This window comes from Penicillium lagena (genome assembly GCF_028827675.1).
Source record: "Penicillium lagena strain IBT 129212 chromosome Unknown utg000002l_segment0_segment0, whole genome shotgun sequence".
Classification (NCBI taxonomy): Eukaryota; Fungi; Ascomycota; class Eurotiomycetes; order Eurotiales; family Aspergillaceae; genus Penicillium; species Penicillium lagena.
Genome location: NW_026623223.1, coordinates 214,264 through 235,106, shown reverse-complemented (window position 1 = coordinate 235,106; position 20,843 = coordinate 214,264). Strand labels below are relative to the sequence as shown.

General features: G+C 53.5%; 12 protein-coding genes across 12 annotated transcripts; 6 read left to right on the top strand and 6 right to left on the bottom strand.

The window, feature by feature from the left end:
- Nucleotides 1-28: 28 nt before the first annotated feature.
- cwc26 (putative cell cycle control protein (Cwf26)) lies at nucleotides 29-1,039 on the bottom strand (the record flags this gene model as incomplete). The annotated part of the gene is made up of 1 exon (XM_056974750.1): nucleotides 29-1,039. The coding sequence occupies one exon, from the start codon at nucleotides 1,037-1,039 to the stop codon at nucleotides 29-31; it is 1,011 nt and encodes a 336-aa protein (XP_056834706.1).
- Nucleotides 1,040-1,496: 457 nt separating this feature from the next.
- On the bottom strand, nucleotides 1,497-3,474 carry N7510_002822 (Major facilitator superfamily domain general substrate transporter; the record flags this gene model as incomplete). The annotated part of the gene is made up of 10 exons (XM_056974749.1): nucleotides 1,497-1,644; nucleotides 1,697-1,839; nucleotides 1,889-2,022; nucleotides 2,082-2,173; nucleotides 2,223-2,323; nucleotides 2,379-2,516; nucleotides 2,565-3,024; nucleotides 3,071-3,120; nucleotides 3,172-3,252; nucleotides 3,304-3,474. 10 exons carry the CDS (start codon nucleotides 3,472-3,474, stop codon nucleotides 1,497-1,499), a joined length of 1,518 nt encoding a protein of 505 aa, XP_056834705.1.
- A 397-nt stretch (nucleotides 3,475-3,871) lies between these two features.
- On the top strand, nucleotides 3,872-5,104 carry N7510_002821 (Peptidase C45 acyl-coenzyme A:6-aminopenicillanic acid acyl-transferase; the record flags this gene model as incomplete). Its single annotated transcript, XM_056974748.1, has 2 exons — nucleotides 3,872-4,011; nucleotides 4,066-5,104. 2 exons carry the CDS (start codon nucleotides 3,872-3,874, stop codon nucleotides 5,102-5,104), a joined length of 1,179 nt encoding a protein of 392 aa, XP_056834704.1.
- Nucleotides 5,105-5,111: 7 nt separating this feature from the next.
- On the bottom strand, nucleotides 5,112-5,825 carry N7510_002820 (fungal specific transcription factor domain-containing protein; the record flags this gene model as incomplete). Its single annotated transcript, XM_056974747.1, has 1 exon — nucleotides 5,112-5,825. One exon carries the CDS (start codon nucleotides 5,823-5,825, stop codon nucleotides 5,112-5,114), a length of 714 nt encoding a protein of 237 aa, XP_056834703.1.
- An 82-nt stretch (nucleotides 5,826-5,907) lies between these two features.
- N7510_002819 (fungal specific transcription factor domain-containing protein) lies at nucleotides 5,908-6,842 on the bottom strand (the record flags this gene model as incomplete). Its single annotated transcript, XM_056974746.1, has 2 exons — nucleotides 5,908-6,270; nucleotides 6,327-6,842. The coding sequence occupies 2 exons, from the start codon at nucleotides 6,840-6,842 to the stop codon at nucleotides 5,908-5,910; spliced, it is 879 nt and encodes a 292-aa protein (XP_056834702.1).
- Nucleotides 6,843-8,514: 1,672 nt separating this feature from the next.
- Nucleotides 8,515-10,396, top strand: N7510_002818 (uncharacterized protein; the record flags this gene model as incomplete). The annotated part of the gene is made up of 2 exons (XM_056974745.1): nucleotides 8,515-10,135; nucleotides 10,227-10,396. 2 exons carry the CDS (start codon nucleotides 8,515-8,517, stop codon nucleotides 10,394-10,396), a joined length of 1,791 nt encoding a protein of 596 aa, XP_056834701.1.
- Nucleotides 10,397-10,617: 221 nt separating this feature from the next.
- On the bottom strand, nucleotides 10,618-11,335 carry N7510_002817 (GNAT family N-acetyltransferase; the record flags this gene model as incomplete). Its single annotated transcript, XM_056974744.1, has 2 exons — nucleotides 10,618-11,214; nucleotides 11,264-11,335. 2 exons carry the CDS (start codon nucleotides 11,333-11,335, stop codon nucleotides 10,618-10,620), a joined length of 669 nt encoding a protein of 222 aa, XP_056834700.1.
- A 1,227-nt stretch (nucleotides 11,336-12,562) lies between these two features.
- N7510_002816 (MGMT family protein) lies at nucleotides 12,563-13,084 on the top strand (the record flags this gene model as incomplete). The annotated part of the gene is made up of 3 exons (XM_056974743.1): nucleotides 12,563-12,677; nucleotides 12,737-12,863; nucleotides 12,928-13,084. 3 exons carry the CDS (start codon nucleotides 12,563-12,565, stop codon nucleotides 13,082-13,084), a joined length of 399 nt encoding a protein of 132 aa, XP_056834699.1.
- Nucleotides 13,085-13,555: 471 nt separating this feature from the next.
- Nucleotides 13,556-15,521, bottom strand: N7510_002815 (serine/threonine-protein kinase; the record flags this gene model as incomplete). Its single annotated transcript, XM_056974742.1, has 5 exons — nucleotides 13,556-13,993; nucleotides 14,041-14,278; nucleotides 14,331-14,415; nucleotides 14,463-15,286; nucleotides 15,349-15,521. The coding sequence occupies 5 exons, from the start codon at nucleotides 15,519-15,521 to the stop codon at nucleotides 13,556-13,558; spliced, it is 1,758 nt and encodes a 585-aa protein (XP_056834698.1).
- A 349-nt stretch (nucleotides 15,522-15,870) lies between these two features.
- Nucleotides 15,871-16,974, top strand: N7510_002814 (metallophosphatase domain-containing protein; the record flags this gene model as incomplete). The annotated part of the gene is made up of 1 exon (XM_056974741.1): nucleotides 15,871-16,974. One exon carries the CDS (start codon nucleotides 15,871-15,873, stop codon nucleotides 16,972-16,974), a length of 1,104 nt encoding a protein of 367 aa, XP_056834697.1.
- Nucleotides 16,975-17,822: 848 nt separating this feature from the next.
- N7510_002813 (uncharacterized protein) lies at nucleotides 17,823-18,619 on the top strand (the record flags this gene model as incomplete). The annotated part of the gene is made up of 2 exons (XM_056974740.1): nucleotides 17,823-17,871; nucleotides 18,270-18,619. The coding sequence occupies 2 exons, from the start codon at nucleotides 17,823-17,825 to the stop codon at nucleotides 18,617-18,619; spliced, it is 399 nt and encodes a 132-aa protein (XP_056834696.1).
- Nucleotides 18,620-18,946: 327 nt separating this feature from the next.
- N7510_002812 (putative MFS monosaccharide transporter) lies at nucleotides 18,947-20,583 on the top strand (the record flags this gene model as incomplete). Its single annotated transcript, XM_056974739.1, has 2 exons — nucleotides 18,947-19,040; nucleotides 19,094-20,583. 2 exons carry the CDS (start codon nucleotides 18,947-18,949, stop codon nucleotides 20,581-20,583), a joined length of 1,584 nt encoding a protein of 527 aa, XP_056834695.1.
- Between the last annotated feature and the right edge of the window lie 260 nt (nucleotides 20,584-20,843).

The window sequence follows — 20,843 nt, the reverse complement described above, 5'->3', positions numbered from 1 at the left end:
GTCATGGGTATTTAACAGCGAAAGCAATTTACTCATCCATCTGCCACTGGTACTCCAGCGCCTCCATCCTCTCCTTCTTATTTCTCGACGCAAACCACTCCTTCTCAAATCCATTGGCTCGATCCACTCCATCCCACCGGTGGCCCGGGCGAATACCGTAGCGATTGGGCTGGAACGCGCCCTTGTACAACGGTTTCCCAGTAACGCTGGCCCCGGGCTCAGGGAGGTTTGTCAGGAACTGCGCAGCGGGATCGTTCCACCGCTGCCGCGCCTTGAGTTCATCGTTCATCGTGTCGTCTTCAATCGTCCGTGCCACGGGCATGCTTCGCACATCTTGTAGTTCCTGCTTGCGCGCCTCGCGTTGTTGTCGTTGCACATCGCCCATCAGCGCCTCGCGGGCGCGCTCTTCTTTCTCGCGTTTTTCTTCTTCAGCGCGCCGCGCTTCGGCCCGCTTCATTGCCACGTTGATGATGCGTCCAGAGGCGTCACGATAGATTGTTTCCTGGGCCATTGCGTCGGAAGCTCCGGGGTCTTGGAACTGAGCTGCCTCGGCTCGTTTCCGTCGCTCCTGCGCCTTCACCATGGCCGCTGTCTGCTTGGCTGTCTGCAGTCCTGCGAGCGCCCCGGATTCCATGCGCAGGCCCTGGTCTCCCTCCTCCCCTTCTATCATCGGCGCATCGTCATCGTCGCCCTCTGCACGCTGTGCCGCCTGCTCCGCCGCTGCAGATGCTAAGATCGCGTCTGCGGCCTCTTGTTCATTGCCTGCGCCTGACACCCCGATGGTTTTCCAGCCGGATTTCTTGGCGCGTCGGAACTCAGCGCTCTTGTGTGTTGTGTCCACGGATGGGCGGTCCTCATCGTCGAGTCCTGTGTTTGCGGCTGAGGATCGCAGGTCCGTTGGGTCGTCGTCGGTGATGATGAGTCCCGAGTCTGCGGTGTCAACGGCTTTGGTCTTCTTGCGTTTCTTTTTGGGTCGTTCTGTGCCTGGATCGGCAGTGAGGTAGTTCTTGGCGAGGTACTCGGCCAGGGAGCCTGGCATGGTGGTGTGTTGTTTTTGGTATGCTTAACCAGTTGGGGGAGAACTGAAGGAAAGCACTTGAACCTGGAACGCTACAAGGACTTATCGATAATCGGCGGAAGGTTTATCCGAACTATACTCTCGGTTCCTTGCGTAGCTGATACTAAGAATAAAAAGGAAAATGGATTCAATTGAGATCCGCAATCTAAAATTGGGATGATATGAGTCAGGCTGATGCGCTACAGATCGCATTTTAATGCCATATTAGTGCCATTGTTACACAACGGGGTCAACAAGAATATAGGTATTACCACCAAGGCGCCGGTTATTTTGGCGTAGGGTGTCCCATATAACTTAAGCCCCAATCAGAAAACCGACCCGAGCTTGGAATGTACGAGCAAAAAGAATGGCTCGATATTTGTCAGTGCTAGATCGAATCGCCTTGATTGCCTCTTGAATTGTATTTCCACCGCTCAGATCACCACGTATATCGGAAGTTTGGCTGCTCCCGGTCCGTCAAATCCATTAGATCGGACTCTGAAATGCAGTGTTGGTCGCCATCATCGGCAACCGTTGCTCCTGTACTGCGCTTGTCTCGGCGGTGGTTCTCGTTCATGAGATATATCCTTGACTTTGTCAGTTTATGAGTATAAAGAAGAGAAGGCTTCGTGGACTCACATCAACGCCGCCTGTACCGCAATCATCATTGCCGACGTGACGAAATACGCCCGGAACCCTGTGGGGTATGTGGGAGCTTCGGAGGAGATGAAGAACTGTGGGGTGATGATCTGGCCAATGCAATAGCCGATAAATATAAAGACCTGCAACTATCACTATCATCTCCATCTAGATAGGGGCTGGCGAACTTACGCTCACCGTCATCTTCTTGGTGAATCCGGCAATATTGGACGAGATCATCGACATGCACATGATATATGAGACTGTGCACGTGAGGAGCGAATAGACCGCACCGAGGCGTGAGAGTTTTCGTTCTGTGGGGAGAGCTGCGAACTGATTCAGTATAGGAGGAATAAGGTAGGTAGGAAAGGAGCCAGTCACATACTGTAGAGCAAGACACTGCCGACTAGCACACAGATATTACTCAAGATCATGGCGATGCACCGTCCTCGACCGAAATAAGAGCAAATCACCCCACTGATTTGTTAGGAAATACAGTGTAAGGAAGATATGGGAAACCGCTTACGCAAGAAGGATCGAGACGAGCTGAATAGCATGTTCAGGCATGGCGACCACAGTCGACTCAACGCTCGAGTAACCCAGGCCTGTTAAGATAATTTTGTTGAACTAAGGGAGGGCGTCAGCGTTGGCTTTCATAACGAGGAGATCTTCATCTTCTTACCGCGGTTAATCCGCCTCCGGGGATGCATTGCAGAAACACGATGGCGAAGAGCATCCACACCTGGGGGTCACAGAAGCACTCCTTAACCTGATAAAGCTTATACTGCCGGTTGTGTAGGCCGACATGGTTTTGCAGGACCTGAGCAGGTCAGCGGACATGCTTTTCAATTTCAAATAGGATACTTACCCGCATAACAGCAATCTTCCTCTCCCGTGGTGTCAAGAACCATGCTGTCATGGGTGAGCTGGGCATGACAAAGAAGAGGAAGATCCCCCAGAGCATGGTGATGGGGCCAAAGATGAGGAAAAGATACTGCCATTGGCCCAGCGAGCCATTCAGATGGCCCACACCATTAGCGACGCCGTCTCCGATAAATGCCGCGACGGGCCCCCCGGCCCACCACAGACAGGCTCGCAAGGCGTGCTCCTTCCGGGTATAGTATTGGGTAACCAACAGGGTGAACACAGGGTTGTTCGACGCCTCGAAGATGCCCAAGAAGAACCGACTAGTTGCCAGCGTCGCGAAGTTGGTCGAGCCTGCCGAGGCCGTCACGCTCAGACCCCAGAAGAAGACCATGGACCCGATCCAGCGGCCAAGGGGCAGACGTTGCATGAAGATGGAATTGGGATATTGCCAGACCAAGAAGCTAGCTTTGTTTTAGTAGAGTCCTACCGCTATGGAGAAAAACATACCCAAAGTAGAAGATGGAATTGGTCCAGCTGTATTGTTGGCCTTGCAGATTCTAAATAGTCAGTTAGACTTAGACTAGCATTCACGGGTGGTAGGGTCTTACCAGGTCGGTTTCCATTCCGTAGACCGCAGCTGTCGACAGGATCGCCTTATCAATGAAGGAGAGTAGGTAACTGACAAACATCTACTTACTTTGAGTCTAAGTGCCGGGGAATTCACCGTGGCTAGTACTCACCATCGGAACCAGCGTCATATCGAGCTTCCAGCGGACGACGGACGCCTCATGTTGGCTGTACTCCAGCACTAGGTCGCCACCCAGCATGTCTGCAGCATCATCATATCCCTGCTGCGCCTTGCTCTTCTCCACGGCCGGAGTTGCCGATTCTTCAACTTCAATCTCGCCCATTGTTTGATCAAAGACCCGTGAACAGATAGGATGTCAAGTCGCCTGGGTCTTGCGGTGGGAGAAAATGGGTCTGTCCGGGGTACCTTATAGCATTAAATACTTGGCCTCGGTTCCAGACACTGGACAATCATTTCTGAGAACCCCGCATCACATCGACCTTGGCTGGGGAATTCTTCTTCGTGAACGGTTATCAGCGCGGTGGTTGGGTCTCGGTACTGCCGATCTATCGGGAGCCATCCGGGACATCGGCGGTGCCGATAATCAACCCTAACTGACCACGACAGGAGCCATCTGTCGGCTGAATGCCGATGAAATTGAAATTAAAATGGGTTATAAGACGACTGACACGCCCAGCTGAATTAAAACAGCCACCCCCGTACGGTTCGCAGGATCCATTATGGCAGCATCTCCTTTCTACCAACATGTGGTCGTCCAAGGACTACCCTACGACCGGGGCTTCTCCCACGGCGAGCAAGCCAGAGAGAAGATCCAACGTAACGTCAAGTACTATAAACAGCCAGGAAAACTAGGGCCACGGTAGGAAGAACCATAATGAGAATATATTCGAGACAAACACTAAAGTCAGAGCAGGGCCTCGGTTTCTCGCATCATCCGCGAGTGCTACATTCCAGGCCTGCAACAGTACTGGCCGTCTGGATGGGATGAAATGCGCGGCGTCGCGGCCGGGGCGGCCGTGGACGTGGAGGACATCGTCATGCTGAATGCGCGGTACGACCTTTCACACGTTAAATTAAGCGAAGATGCGCCCTCGGACGAGTGCACATCGGCCATCATCCTCGCCCCCGCAACGGCGGACGGAGCGGTCCTCACAGCACAGAACTGGGATATGGCACATCGTCTCGTCACTGAGGATGCCATAATCTACCTGGAGATTCACCCAGACCCGTCTGAGGCAATCCCGGCCATGTTCCTTGTCACCGAGGCGGGCCAGCTGGGCCGGTCCGGCTGCAACGCGGCTGGGCTGGGGCTGACGGCCAATTCGTTGCAGAGTGGGATCGACCAGGCTCCCGATCTGCGCACGCCAGTGCCCCCCTGCGGAGCGCTGCGACGGCTCTTCCTCGAGCAGTCGACCTATTCAGCCGGGCTCAAGTGCATCGCCCGCACACCGCGTCATGTGTCATGCAATATGATGCTTTCGTCCGCCGACAATCTTGGCATGTGTCTCGAGGTGACGCCGCAGACCATTTTTCGGGCAAGTGTGCCCTCGTCATCGGAGAAGCCTTACATGGTGCACAGTAACCACTTCCAGAACCTCGGCTTCCAGGTACAGACGGCGATTGAAGACACCTATGGCGGCGGCAGCTCGTGGTATCGCGACCAGCGGCTCGAGGCTGGACTGAGAGACCAGGCACTTCGGGGAGCGCTGACAGAGTATGCCGTTGTGACGGCGTTGCAGGACCACGCAGGCTATCCGCACAGCCTGTGTGAGCATGTTCGCGAGGACCACGGAAAACAGCAGCAGACCTCCGGCCCGTATGGCGGGCCCACGTCAACCGTGTGCTGTGTTGTGTATAATCTGTCGCGGTGCACTGTGCGAGTGTGCAAAGGCTGCCCGTGCGAGGGGGTGTTCCAAGAGTTTCATCTGCAAAGGCTTAAGGCAAAAATGTAGATAGAGACTAGCATGTGTTGTCAAACCAAAACTGGTTGCGGATAAACTCATCATCCACTAGATCATCGAAGATGGACCAAAAGTTGTCGTCGTTCGGGGCCATCTCCACGGCCGACAAACCTTGAGTAGATGCCGCAGGATGGCTGGTGGAAACGATCTCCATCATGCGGCGTGCCAGCGTTTCAAACGCGTCCCGGAACCGCTGGGTAGATGGCCACTGCTCCGAGATGGCGAATAGTACATTCGAGCACGCCCGGATGTCCTCCAGCGCGGCCAGGTCCGGCACCTGCTCCCGCCGGGCCCAAGCGCAATACAGCAGCGTCAGGCCGGCCGTAAAGATAGAGTGAAGGGCCAGCAGGTTCCAGCCGAGCCGGCGGCGCTGGTGCAGTGTTTTGTAGCACTGACAGACATCTCCCGCGGCGCGCGCGCTGAGCGAGAGATAGAAGGCCGTCTGAGAGCTGTCGCCTCGGTCACCGGTGATGCGCGGCTGCAGCAGCATGCGCAGCGCCTTGCTGTACTGGATCTCGAAAAATTCGCGCGTGTCGTAGAGAGAGTAGTTGGGTCCATCCGTCTGGCTGTCCAGTGAAGCCCACACTCCGAGGCGCCACGCTTCGAGCTCGTGACGGAAGCGCTCGATTGTCTCGTCGTCATGCGCGCTGGGGAGGTTGGTGTCGAAGACCTCACGGTGAATACGACTTTCCAGGTGACGTAGGCGGCACATGTGAGTGAAAGAGACAAAGTCCTCTGTGTCGGGGATCTAACAAACCGTGAGTATATTAAAGTCTCTCTGAATCCACTCAGGATCACACCGAGAAGGGGAGGAGCCGTACTGGTACATCAATATCGTGGTCGGCCAGCGCGAACGGCCGCCCTAGCGTCAGAGACACAGCACGGTCTAGCAGATATGCGCTCCAAAAGACGCGGTGGCGGATCTCCATGTCTTCTGCGCTGAGTTGCCTCGCCCGAGCGCCTCGCAGGTTGCGATGGAGGCCCAATTCAACGGCGTGACGGACGGCGAGCCCGATGAGGTGCCAGCTCCCGATACTCGACAGGTTGGTGGGCGTTCGTAAGAGATAGGTCGCAATCAGGAGCAGGGCCTGGACACGCTGCAGGCTCTGCTGGGCCAAGGCCTTGTCGACCTGGAGCATGGCGCGCGAAAAATATACCTGATTTGGGGGTTAATCATCCACCGCTTGGTCGTTAGCCCTTGTGGACGACATACCTCTGGGCTCGCTGATCGATAAAGCTCAGGATGCAGCTGGACGAGCCTCGCGCCGATGGCGCAGACCATGTCCCGCTGGAAGAGGTACGAGGCGTCCTGGTCATCTTCTGGCTGCTGGAAGGACCTCTGCGCCAGAAAGGGATAGCGAGGATGCACCCTGTTGAAGAATGTGTCGAGCAGCATTTCCTCTGCATCGACCAACGGTCCAGCGGCCGTGCCAGCTCCCCAGGCCGCATCCTCGGGCGCGGGGTGATCTGTCGGCCGCGACTCGGCTAAGATCCCCTCGACAAGCCGTGACAGCGACAGACCCGATGTTGCGCCGACAAAGGATGGCTCGGCTGCGGCATTCAGACTTAAGAGAACGACATCCGACGACAATTCCCCATGGTGGGATGTCACGGGGTCATGGGAACTGCTGCTTTCACTAGCTTTGAGGCGAGCCTGCAGCTCGGCAACCTGTCGCTCCAGTCGGCTGGTGTGCTGCAGCAGATGCGAGCGCTCGGCCGGATAGGCCATATTGGCCGGGCTACTACTCGGCCATGCGCAGTCTGAGCTGCTGTCAGTGGTTTTGTCTTGTCTTGCTTGTTTAAAGACTTACGCGATCCTGATCGCTCACATGCCGAACAGACGGGGAGCCCACCATTGCACTAGTTCCAAGGTTGTTAGTAGTGCGGTAGCTTTGGTTCGCAGCGAGCGATTACTCTACCTTGGTCTTGCGCCGCTTGCAACGCTGACAGGCGATTGGGGCGCGCGTCCTTCGGGGAGAGGACATAACTGATGGAGGTGGATGAGAAAAGACGGATTACCGAAAGTCTCCGTACACCCCTAGAAAGCTAGATGCTTTTTGAATATGATTTTCCCAACCACTAAAGGTCAGAAATCATCAGAAAAAAGAAAAGTATAATGATTCAATAGATAAATTTATCCATATCGCCAATAATAGATGTTTTCTTCATAGACCTAGGCTCAGGGATACGTATCCTAATGTGCTGTGGATTCGAATAGTGGTAGGATATCAACACCTATGATGGATTAAATGCGCCTATAGATTGGAACTTCACGCCTATACTCGCAAAGCGGCGGGCGCCTGTAAGGACCTGGGTGTTGACTGTCATCACCAACATCCTTATCAAGACCACGATCTATAACCCACGCGCCACTTTTAAATCTCATCGCTCGCGTCTCTCTTACGCCTGTCCACGTCGATCCCGACTTTCCGTAGGTCTCCCATATTTTTCACAGCCTCTTTGTGTAGACCATTATCATCCGAATGGAAATATAACGACATATACGAATCTTTCAAAACGGAATATGAATGGTCAGACGCGATGGCTGAGACCTCGCTGTCTGAAAACTTGAGATAGTACCCTCCATGTACAGATCATTTGAGTTTGTGTTTGACGCCCGTGGTATTTAGTCTTCTACTGTTTGCTTCTGTTTTGCTCTTCTCTTCTCTAGTTTAGAGATTCTTGTAATCTTTTTCTCGATCTTTTTCTCAGATCTGGTCCTTCGTTCCCAACAGTATACCTCCATGGCTCTAGTAATGATACTCTTGATATCATGTATCAAATGAAGAACAGACCTCAGATTAGTATAGACTCCGTTGCAGTAGAGCCTTCCTTCGCTGGAACAGCAACGTAAAAAGCTCCTTACTTTTCTAATTTATGCGCCTATACTCTGATTGGAGAGTCGCACTCTTCCCCGGACCTGCGTTGTATATCATAACCACGATCCCATCAGAGAGCCCAGTTTTAGGCTCAACCCGTGAATCCTTTCACAAATATGATCGTATTGTATTTTAATAAGTACAGTATTACAAGATGTAATGTTCATATACGATGACATTTCTCTAAGTTTCCTGAATCCTAGGGTTCGATCGTGTCATGATTCAATATCGAAACCAGAACGGATGTAAACAACCGTTAACTTATACTAAGATGATTCAGCAGTTTATAGCTGCCAACCCTTGGATTAATGCAAAACTAGGCATCCCCACGATGGGCCTCGGGCCCTAGGTTTGGGCCCAAACCTAGAAGGCTTTGGCGCAGCAGCCCTGACTCCACTCTCCACCGGGCATAATACCTTGATGGATGGGGAATTTCTCCGGCGGGAATTCCACAACTGTAGGATTTAAACAATAGCTTGCCGTCAACAAGGTGCTTTCTCTCCGTGTCGATTTGTCCTCAAGATGTATCTGCTAGAGGTAGTCCTGGGCGCAATTTTGATTCTGCCAGCCATGGCATCGTCGATCAGCAGAAACTCGACATACACGAATCCCATGCTGCCGGGATGGCACTCAGACCCAAGTTGCATCTTCGTGGCTGAGGATCACAACTCCTTCTTCTGTGCGACATCATCGTTTCTCACCTTTCCAGGAATGCCCATATACACCAGCAAAGACTTGGTCAACTGGCGACTCTCTAGTCACGTCTTCTCTCGGCCATCCCAAGTGCCACAGATTGGAAATACAACAGTCCAAAATGGGGGCCTCTGGGCAACGACCATCCGGTATCACAACGGCAAATTCTACGCAATAGTATCATACACGCCAGAGACACCGTTCGTTGTCACAGGGTTCGTCTTCACGACTACTGATCCATACGATGACAGTGCATGGAGCGATCCGCTAGTATTTCCGCTGATTGACATCGATCCGAACCTGTTCTGGGACGATGACGGGACGACATACATGCAGTTCTCTGGCATCCATCAGCAAACCATTGACCTTGAGACGGGTGCTCTAGGACCTGCAACCATTATATGGAAAGGCTTCACTGAATACATTCCAGAGGGGCCGCGAATGTACAAGAAAGACGGATATTATTATCTTATGATTGCAGAAGGCGGAACAGAGCTGGGACACCACGAAGCCATCGCCCGGTCCAAGAATATCTGGGGTCCGTACGAAGGCTACGCGGGAAATCCTATCCTTACGAATACCAACACTACCGAGTATTTCCAGACCGTTGGCCACGCAGACCTCTTTCAAGATCCGTCTGGGAATTGGTGGGGTAGCGCCCTTGCCACAAGATCTGGACCTGCATGGGAAAATTATCCAATGGGTCGTGAGACTGTCTTATTCCCTGTGACGTGGGGTAAGGGCGAGTGGCCTGTTCTGCAACCAGTGCGTGGTCAGATGAGCGGCTGGTCGCTGCCTCCGCAGACGAGAACATTACCAGGAAGTGGACCGTTTATTGAAGATCCAGATATCATAGACTTCCCTCCAGGATCTGCGATCCCACCACATTTTCTACATTGGCGATTTCCACCAAAAGATGCATTCGCAGTCTCCCCTCGGGGACATCCTAATACGCTTCGGCTACATCCGTCAAAGTCAAATCTTACATCTAGCACAGCTATAGAAGAACTGAGCCTCATCATGCGTGTGCAGACAGACACCTTGTTTAGCTTTAGCGTCGACGTCGTTTTGTTTGAGCCAAAAGTACAAGAAGAGGAGGTTGGCGTGACGGCTTTTCTCACACAAACGCAGCATCTTGACCTAGGCATTGTGCTCTTGCCTGCGAGCCGTTCCGAATCAAAGGGCAAGGCGGAGTTAGCTCCCCATCTACGATTCCGTGTCACCAACGTGCCCACCCTGGCCGGTAACTTCAACGGAACCTTGCCGACTGCCATCAAGATGTTGCCAGAGAGTTGGCTAGATGCACCAATACGGTTACAGATCGATGCCGTCAATGAGACTCACTATGCTCTCTCCGCGGCGTCATCCAAGAAGCCTTTGGATAACGAACTCATGGGAATAGCACCTGCAACGATTTTGAGCGGCGGAGATGGTGAATTTACAGGTAAGGGTGGCATCCTATGCTAAATGAGTGGTCCATTCGCAGAACATGCTCCCAAAGCAGTTTATGGGGGCTACTACATACTTTGAACTGCGTCAAGCTTTTCTTACTGACAAATTCTCAGGCACACTCGTCGGGGTATATGCTACGAGTAACGGCGGCGTCGGAACGACGGCGTCATATATTAGCAGATGGCGCTACCAAGGCAAAGGACAGGATATCAACAATGGGACATTTGTACCATACAGTCCGTTTACAGCTTCACGCTGAGGCGTAACGAAACCATGGAAAATCTACATGTCTCTCAAGGTAGGAGCCTCTCATGTACTCTCTGTTGTTTCGTTCCGGATAAAAACCTCGGTGATTGGCACACTATAGATTAACAAAATAAGAAGCTACTTTGTCTGCTAGTGCTTGCATCTTTGGAGTAGATAACATGGCTTCGTTAACCATCGCGGTGATCGTAATGTGGTACTGCTTATCGGTAACTATTACTTTAGCTCCATCCGCGCGACCACTCTCGGCCGCTTTTCATCCCACTCGTCCCAGACGATGGAATAGATCGCGGTATGTCTCCCTGGCAATTCTCCCGTCGTGCCATTCCTTTTCTCCAGAGCCTCCACGGGGCTCCCGCGCGCAAACGCCCGATGCCACCGTAGGATACCTTCAAACTCGAATTCCATCCGCAATGCCGTCCTTCGAGACGCTATATTCTCGGCGTGGCATAGCCATTCCACACGCCGCAAGCCGAGACCCCCGGCAGGAGGTGGATCGAGCATATAGAGGAGGGCTAGCCCAATCGCATTCGTTCCTACGTGGGTGCGCTGAAAGTCTGGGAAGACAATTGCGCCCATCTCGGCGACCGCGTTGACTGGGTTCGTGTTTAGCAGGGATATAACGCCCGCGTACTTGTTACCAGCAGCTTTATCGATGACAGCATAGAGGCATATCTCGGGCGATGCCTGACTAGGATCATAAACCTCCCTTACAAAGTCCGCTTCGGTTTCAATCACTGGGAGCGCAATGTACGTGAAGGTCTCCGGATGGGTCTTAACCTCTTCGACGAAACGCACAACATGAACATTGGGCTGCCCGAGTTAGGTTCGTTGGTCTTTTTCGAGGAAATGATAGGCATACATCGAATGGCTCTAGGGCGACGAGATTATTCTCTAAGCGTCGCTGTTCGTAGTGAAAAACTACCTCCGACATGATGGATGTAACTGGTTTGTATAGCCAAAAAGATGTGTTGTCCCCTCGTGCGCGTAAGCAAGGACGACGCTAGTCAAAGCGGGGGCCGGGGAGGGCCCTCAAGTACACTACACATGTGCTTTCCTAGGACTGTAGTAGAAGGCTTGCTTTCAGCATCGTGTTCAGGTGAGATACACTGAAATTCAAAATGATTGTTTGTCAGGCTTACTGTAAGCAGCTAGAGCCACTAACTACTGCAAGCCACGGGAACAGCTATGGATCGGAGGGTCCGACCTGCTGTGGAACCTGCGTGGTAAAATCTGGCAGGCATACTAATCCAATCCCTCAGAATCTGCTTTTTGACGCAACATAAACTCGCAATTAATCTAATGCAGTGTATAAATTCAAGGCAAATATTGTCAGCGTTTAGGGGGCGCCCGGATCAATTTCGACGTTGCTTGTCCCGCCTCTCAACAGAGATGCGAGTGGATGGCGCTCTTTTCCATAGCCTAATGGCCGTACAACGCCAGGTGAACCTTTTTGCTTTAGCTTTTGTTGTAATCCTTTCTTGAATAGTCCTCGAGTTACCGAATATGCCGAGGATTATCTAATTTGACAGTCATTCACACTGTCTCCAAATATGCCACAGCATGAACAGTATTTGAACCAACTGTGCAAGAAAGGAGCTGAACAGCTCTCCGTCTGAAACTGGAGTAATTCGGCTAGATTTGGCTATTGCCGCAGCTGCATTATTGTAAGCTGCGAACTATATTTCTCAAATTGGATGAAGATTCTGATCTACTATCATAGTGTCATTCGCCAGCTTTAGTGAATCAGTCGCTGGTCCTCTTTCATATCACCACTCTGCATTAACATTGTCACATTTGGAGGCGCCTTCGCAACCTTGGTGTTTCTCTCCTCCGCCGAAGTGGTTTTGGATTCTCAGTGAGCTGCTCTAATCCTTTTAATAACCTCTCCTTCCACCATGCGCATGTGAAGAATTGACATAAATTAAAACAATCCTCCTTCTCATCATTATTCCCTCTACACAAAGACGACATGCACACGCCGCCCGTTCAGGCTGGGAATAGTGGCTGTAGTTAACTTAGAGGGGATCCCAAACACATGACTAATCCAAGGAACTGAAAAGCGAGCAAGGGAACTAACTCATCTGAACTCATTTCCTACACACTTAGTCGCGATCTTCATTCCCGTACTGTGCTATGTTCGAAGCATAGACACTTCGATATGCCCCGCTCCGAGGAAGCAGAGTGGTGGGCCAATGCCGTGTATGGCGCCATCCAGGAGATCCCCCGCGGCCGAGTCACAACATACGGCCACATTGCGCGTCTGCTGGGTGAACGTATGCCGTTTTGCCTTTGATCAATGGAGTGAGAGATTGATTGCTGACGCTATGAATAGCTCAGAGAGCCCGCCAGGTCGGCGTTGTTTTGAAATCTCTCCCACCCCCGGACTCGGGGAGCCATTTCACCTCGGAAAATGTGCCGTGGCAGCGGGTGATTAATTCCCGAGGCATGATTTCGCATCGGTATGCTATCTCTGAAGAAGTTTGCCAATAATAATATTATTAACCACGCTGACGATGATGGTAGCGGTCCTGGTAGCGCTCAGCGCCAAGCAGACGCGCTCCAGCAGGAAAATGTGGAGGCCACCACGGACAGTATGGGCGAGTGGTATGTAGACTTCTCGAGGTATGGCTGGTTTCCTACTTCGCTGCCGAATGAGGACGTGGCTGGCGACAACCCTTGATGATGGAGACATGTATTCTGTGCCAGAACGTCCGCAGCGAATAGTTGTATCTTCCTTACTCCTGGTGATCTACCCTGTGCACCGGCAGTTAAGGATCAAATTCATATATTGGGTCAGGCTGGTCTGGTTGGGTGGGAGTCTAGTATCGTAGACAAGGGGGATGAGGTTGCCCATCCTGGACCGCGCGAAACTCGGACAAATTCCACCACGGATAGGAGAAAACAACGCAACGAGACTCTATGACGCAGATAGAAAAGAGGAAAGATGAGAGGGACATGGACAGAATTGTGCGTGAGGCGCATCTGGTCGAAGAAAAACAACCTCCCCCCATGCCAACCAGAGTAAAAGACCCAAAGAGGAGACAAGAAACAAACCAACCCAGATCGTAATAAGTGGAAATAGGAAAGAAAAAGAAAGATCGTTAACCCACATTGATCACTGCGACATGACCTATCGTAGAACTTGTTCTTCTCACCGCCGCTTGACTTCGGTGGCCCATCCTTCAATCCCCTCCCCACGAGTCCCTGGTGCAACCCCTACATCAATGCCGTCCATCCCTACCGTCTCCTTCATCCACTCGTGCGATGCCATGCCACCCGCATTGGCGCGCTTATCTGGAGAAAGCTCGAGCATCGGGAGGAGGAACTCGCCGATGCGCATACTCTCTTCCATTGAGTAATGGTATTTTTCACGCAGGACGTCCGGCAAGGCCCAGTGGCGGAGTCGGTGTATATTGCGCAGTTCGCCGTTCCGCTTGAAGATCTCCTGGGACCATTTCCCGGATAAAGAGAGGGACTTGGGGAACGGGCCGAGCAGTTCGATGATCTGTGCGATGTGGTCGTCATCTTTCCCGTACTTGGTTCCCGACTGTGGGTCGAATAGGTAGTCTCCAGTAATGAGTTCAAAGACCTAAAACAGTTAGCAACAGGCTACAAAATCTAAACGACATCACTTACCATGCAGGCCATGCTCCAGACGTCAGTACTCGCTCCCCACTTGGCCCCCATGATGACTTCTGGTGACCGATATTGCCGCGTCTGGATGTCGTTCGTGAAATGGTGACCAACCCAGCATGCGTTACCCAGATCTGCGATCTTGACGGAGATGACATTGGCGTCGAACTCATCTTCTGGCTCCTTGGGTGACGAGCCTTTGTCTAGAGAGATTCCAGACACCTCTCTCTCTAGGAGATCACTGCGCGAGGGTGTCAGCTTGCAAAACCCTTAAATGGTCAATGGGAGCATACGCTGTCTTCTCCCTTGTTTTCTGTTGCTCGTCCTCATCCTTGACACCCAGTGTCTCCTTCATCGACGGCTTATCTGTTGAAGAGACTACACATATTAGTCAACTTGCCATTCCTTGTGGAGAGACCACCTACCTGATGACTCGTTCACCATCTGGCTGAGACTGCTGTGAGAGTTCTGGGAGCTGTGTTTAAAGTCGAAGCTGCTGAAGCTGGTATTCAACGGACTGGGCAGTGGCTGACTCCCCGTGATCAATGTCCGTCGTCGTCTCCGCCCATTGCGATTGTCCTCCTTCTCTTTGTCTTCTTTTTTGGTCTCCTCCTTCACATTGGCCTTGACGATCTGCTCCACATCACCGATCTCGATCAACACGTTCTCCGGTTTGAGGTCTGTGTGGATGATGCCGCACTCGCGGTGGAGGTAATCCAACCCAAGCAGCACTTGCTTGGTGATCTGCTTCACCAGCGGCATCGGAATCCCACGGTGGTTCCAGCGCTTGATCAGTCCCAGGAGATTCTCACCCAGCACCTCGAACACCATGCAGACATGCACACCGTTCGGTCCCTTGTGCTCGAACGAGTCGAGCAGACTGACGACATGTTTCCTGCCCGGATGCGAGGGTTTTGCCTGGACGATCCGGCTGAGGAGCTTGATCTCATCGATGGCGGTCTCGGTGTAGTGGGCGGCCGAGCGGACGACCTTGAGCGCGACATGCTTTCCCGTGGTTGTATCTCGCGACAGCCAGACCGTGGAGAAATGACCCCATCCCAGCTTGCGCACGACAACGTAGCGGCCGTTGTTGTATGTCTCTCCGACAACGACCGGGTGGTAGCCGCCCTTGCAGTAGTCCTCCGAATCTTCCTCCTCAGCGGTGGTCTCCAGCTCGTCGGCGGACGATGACGATGATGATCGCGACAACGGGGCTCCGGCCGGCTTCGGGTTGGTGGCCGCGGCACCACTGCGACGAAGATGAGAATTAGACATGGGGGGTGGTAGTTAGGACGGGCAGGCAGGACCTACGATTCGGTGGCGGGATCTGACCCAGGCGCGCCAACTTCATTCGTGACGATCGGCTTCAGATCAGTACCCTTGCGCCTCTTCTTGCCGCCGTTGCCATTGGCAGCTGACGCCGCAACGTTGGCCATCTGCTTGCCCTTGTTCAACATCGCCTTGGTGAGATCAACACCTTCCATGGTCGGTTGATTTGGGGGTTGTGGTGGTTGGGGAAAGCTGAGCGAGGCGGGGCAGACACGGTCGGCAAGTTCGTCTGGCTGCCCGGGCGAGGCGGTGGATGGGCGTGAAGCTGAACTGAGCCGAGTCCCGGGGAAAATAATACAGGAGAAAAAGGAACCGAACAGAAAAGAAAAAAAGGTAAGGAGGAAGATGGAAAGGCAGAAGGGGAAAATAACAGGTCAAGGTCGGGCCAGAAGATGGTCGATCCGTCACAGTGAGCGGCCACACTCTTGTTCCGCAAACAGCCACAGACACCTTAGGTACTTGCCCTTCTCCATGCTACATACTCCCGCGCTACGACACCACACCATGACCAGCCCCTTCCACCGTCGCCCTGTGCCCGACTACCTAATCTCATCGCCCCTGGCCGCCCTGCTCTACCCTCTGCACCAGTTGCTTCTCCATCTTCGCGGCCCTCCCCGTCTGCCCCCGCCTGATGCTCAGCCCATTCGTGTGGTCTGCATCTCCGACACCCACACCCTCGAATGGCCCGATGTGCCTGACGGTGACCTGCTCATCCACGCTGGTGACCTCTGCAATGATGGCTCGGTGCGTGAAATCCAGGCGGCGGTCGACTGGCTCAAAACACTGCCACATCCCCACAAAGTGGTGATCTGCGGCAACCATGACAGCTTCTTTGATGCGCGTTCCCGTTGCGAGGAGGACCGCGACGAGGAGGATGCATCCTTCGCTGCCATCTCATCCACCGCCTCGATTCGGTCCCTGGACGACTTGACTTCTGCTTCCCGCATCGACTGGGGCGATATCCATTACCTCCAACATTCGTCCGTCACTCTCTCGTTCCCGCCTGCCTCCTCGACATCCTCCACCACTGCTCTGATGAGCGCCCAGCCGCGCTCCCTGACTATCTATGGCGCACCCCAAATCCCAGCTATTGTTCCCTTTGGTCCGGAACATGCCTTTACATATCCTCCACACAACGATGCGTGGTCGCGAACGGTGCCTCCCGAGACCGACATCCTCATCACTCACACCCCGCCCCAGTCGCATCTAGACCTGTCTCCCATCTACTCCACCGGCTGTCCGAATCTCCTCGCCGAGTCCTGGCGTATTCGCCCTGCGTTACATGTCTTCGGACATGTCCACGAATCAGCCGGCCGCGAACCCGTGTTCTGGGATGACGCCCAGCGCGCATGGGAACGACTGTGTGCCAACCGCAGACCCCGCGCGCAATTTGGCCGCTTTACCTCGCTAGCTGGGTTCTTGCGCGATTTATTTGATCTCCCGGGCTGGGTCGACGCGGCCCGGGTGGTGGTCTACGGCGTGCTCGGGGTGATCTGGTCGCAGGTCTGGGGCGGCGAGAGCCGTGGCGGTGGATGGATGGTGAATGCGGCCTGCATGTATCGGGACAGCGGGCGTCTACGGAATCCGCCGCAGGTGATTGAGCTATGATCCCGCGCCCCCTTCCCTTTCTCTTCTTGGTACATACTTGCATAGCGTTGAGCATTTCTTTCCCACGGACGTCCTGCGGACTCCATGCGCGCATCATCTGATTATATCTAATTTGAACGGAATGTCAGCTAATCCACACAATCTATTGTCTGGGTACTGAGGATGCTCCGAGTGGACCAGTAAAGACACTGATTTCCCCTGGTAGGTCATCGCTCGTAGGCAGGGCACAAAGAGTGTCAGTCCACAAGGGCGTATGGCAGTTGCATAGTAACAATCTTTACTGTCGATCATCCCGAGTATGCAGTTGGCCCGTCTGCAGGATAACCATCCGTTTCCAATTCAGCCAGATGCCATTCCAGATTAACCGACGACGATCCGTGCAATTTTGAGCACATTTTGACTCGCGGCGCCACTGCTAATCATCACATTGTCTTTGTCCCTACATTTCAGTTCCACCTGCTGCGAATTATTAGTGCCACTCTGCATCTGCTCTGCTCCCCAGCTTTCGACTGTATAATGCAGCTAGGGAAAATCCTATTCCGTCCATTATTCTCCCGTACATCATTCGCCGATACCCGGGCAGTCCGAGCCAGCGATAGGTTCCGATTGCCACTGCGAGGCAGGGGGTGCATTATTGTCTGGTGGGCCTATCAGGCAGTACCGGATGAACCACGGCGGATTTTCCACAGGTCGGGCATAGGTGGTTAGTATACACTGGTTATGACGTATCTGTGTTCGGCAGCGCGGGGCGGGAAGGATGCCAAGTGATCACTACTCGGTGTTGGGGCTGTTCGTATCTTTATTATCCGAAGTGCGCCCGATACAGATGCGATCTAGCGTGCGGAATGATGGATGAGCCCGCTACTCGGATGCGCAATGCTCGTGCAATGGTCGTGAGTATGTGGCAAAGACTTTTTCCATTTTGATTCAGGCGAACAAACGAACCCGAGCACCAGAAGGTCTTTCGAGAAAAATCTGAAAGGTCCGAATGGTGGTTCGCAACGACATCACCAGCGGAGCCTGACGTTCGGGTTTCCACGTCTTGTTTGCGGTGAGACCATGACGTGTAAGTCGAGGACGGCAGTGGGGATTGGTCTTGCCGCGGGCAATGGAGAGAGAGAGAGCGTCTATGTGAGAGACAGTAGTAGTCCTCCACTGCATCGTACATGATAGTCGACACACCTACTCCATCCTACTATTTTCTACCCTTTGCCATGAAGGAAGGTAACGCGACCGGCACATCGAGACATTCTGGGATCGATAGTGGGTCGGCCCACTCACTGATCGGCCGCTAGTTTTGCATTCTTTCATCATCGTTCTCGGGAACAACATCACGGACGGCTTCCCGAAACTCGCGGCCGACGCGTCGTGCGACCATGCAGGGGCCAAATCAGGTCGATTCGGCAGCGTCCGACGTAGCCACGCGACCGTGGCGACGAACCCGACTCGGAGCTGGCCTCCCGTTGCCATTCGGCCGGAAGAACACAACAGACCACAGCAAGCGCCGAGGGTCAAATGGTCCTGCTCGGTGGGTATCGACGGAACAGACGATGCGAGCCAGTCCACTCGGGCGAGGCATAACCCAGCCAACGTCATGGCGACCCTCTTAAAATTTCGCAGTCGGCCCATTGATATTCGGGCCTGATGTCATCAGGGACGCAAACCGGAACGGCCCAATGAAAATGCTTAGCGGCCCGTTATTCGATGCTTTCGGGATTCGCGTGGCCTCCACCGGACCCAGTCCGAGCGGAACCAGCATCGGCGTCGAGTATATGGACGGAGGTTGAAAGGACTTGCCACTCTTTTCGACGATGCATTCAAATACCGGGCCTTCCCCAAGGTCATTCTCCGCGCGATCAATCTCCATTTCTGTACCTTTCTGCCTGTACACGTGCCATTATCTGGGGGGTAGACCGATCCTTTCTTGTCCACTGGAGTCGACCTCATTGTTTTCCTGCCACCTACTGTCACCATGGCGCCCAAATATGCTGGCATGTCCGGCAGACCCCTGTCGTTGACCATCTCGACCATTGCCACGATGGGCTTCTTGCTCTTCGGCTATGACCGTAAGTCTCCCTTGAGCAGCATCCCTCTCGTACAGTGCTAACCCCGTTCACAGAGGGTGTAATGTCAGGGATTATCAGTTCCAAGGCCTTCGATAGCGTCTTCACAGCCACCAAGGGCGACCCCACCATGCAGGCTTTGGTGACTGCCGTCTACGAGTTGGGCTGTCTGTTCGGCGCCATGTTCGCCTTGTTCACCGGTGACCGGCTGGGCCGACGCTGGATGATCATCTCCGGTGCCACGATCATGATCATCGGTGTTATTATCCAGGTGACCTCCTTCATCGACCACATCCCCTTGCTCCAGTTCTTCTTCGGCCGGGTCATCACCGGCATCGGGAACGGCATGAACACCTCCACCATCCCGACCTACCAGGCGGAGTGCTCCCGCACCAGCAACCGTGGTCTGTTGATCTGTATCGAAGGAGGTATTATTGCCATCGGGACGGCGATCGCGTACTGGATTGATTTTGGTGCCTCCTACGGCCCGCCAGCGCTGGTGTGGCGTTTCCCCATCGCCTTCCAGATCGTGTTCGGCGTCATCATCATCGTTGGTATGGCATTCTTGCCCGACTCCCCCCGTTATCTCATCTCCAAGGGCAAGGTCCATGACGGCGAGTACGTGCTGGCAGCGCTGGCTGGCCTGGAGATCGAAGATCACCAGACACAGGTCCAAAAGCAGCTGGTCATTGAGTCGATCGAGGCTGCTGGTGTTGCCAATGGTGCGGGCTACTCGGACCTTTTGACTGGAGGCAAGACGCAGCACTTCCGCCGCATGATTATCGGTTCTTCCTCCCAGATCGCCCAGCAGCTGTCCGGTTGCAACGCTGTCATCTACTATCTGCCCGTGCTGTTGAAGTCGTCCCTGAAGCAGGATGAATTTATGTCCATGCTGATCGGTGGGATCAACATGATTGTCTACGCCATCTTCGCCACGTTTTCCTGGTTCTTCATCGAGAAGATTGGCCGCCGCAAGCTGTTCATCGGGGGTATGAGTGGTCAGATGGTGGCGATGATTATCGTGTTCGCCTGCTTGATTCCCGGAGGGAAGGGCCCGGCCAAGGGCGCCGTGTTCGGCTTGTTCCTATACATGGCCTTCTTCGGTGCCGCGATGCTGCCGCTGCCCTGGCTGTACCCTGCCGAGCTGTCGCCCATCCGTACTCGAGCCAAGGCCAACGCCGTCTCTACCTGCAGCAACTGGCTTTTCAACTTCACCGTCGTCATGATCACTCCGGTCATGATTCAGCACATCTCGTGGGGCACCTATCTGTTCTTCGCCTGCATGAATGCCATCTTCATCCCGCCCATGTACTTTTTCTACCCGGAGACCGCGGGCCGCAGTCTGGAGGAGATCGATCTCATCTTCGCCAAGGGCTACTGTGAAAACATGAGCTATGTGCGGGCTTCTCACGAGCTGCCCCGGCTCTCGGACGATGAGATTGAGGCCAAGGCGATCGAGTATGGCTTCACCGATAACCGTTCTCGCCGCGAGGAGAAGGAGACTCCTGGAGAGTCCCCCCAGTTTTCGTCGGAGGAGCAGGTTTAAACCTGACCGTTATCAAGTCGTGACCAGATTGTGATTCTTGCGTATACCCTTTCAGTGCATTGTTCATGCGACTGCCTACAGACCGTTTTTTATGATTATAGAGCATTATGATTATAGAATCTTATGATTATAGACAATATTATGATTGATGGTTCATCTATACTTCAAGTGGTAGTGGTGCATGCCGATCAAGTGACCACATCACATTCGTCCCAAACAATTATCTCATCGGCTGATCCCGCCTCGGTTCCCTCCAACCT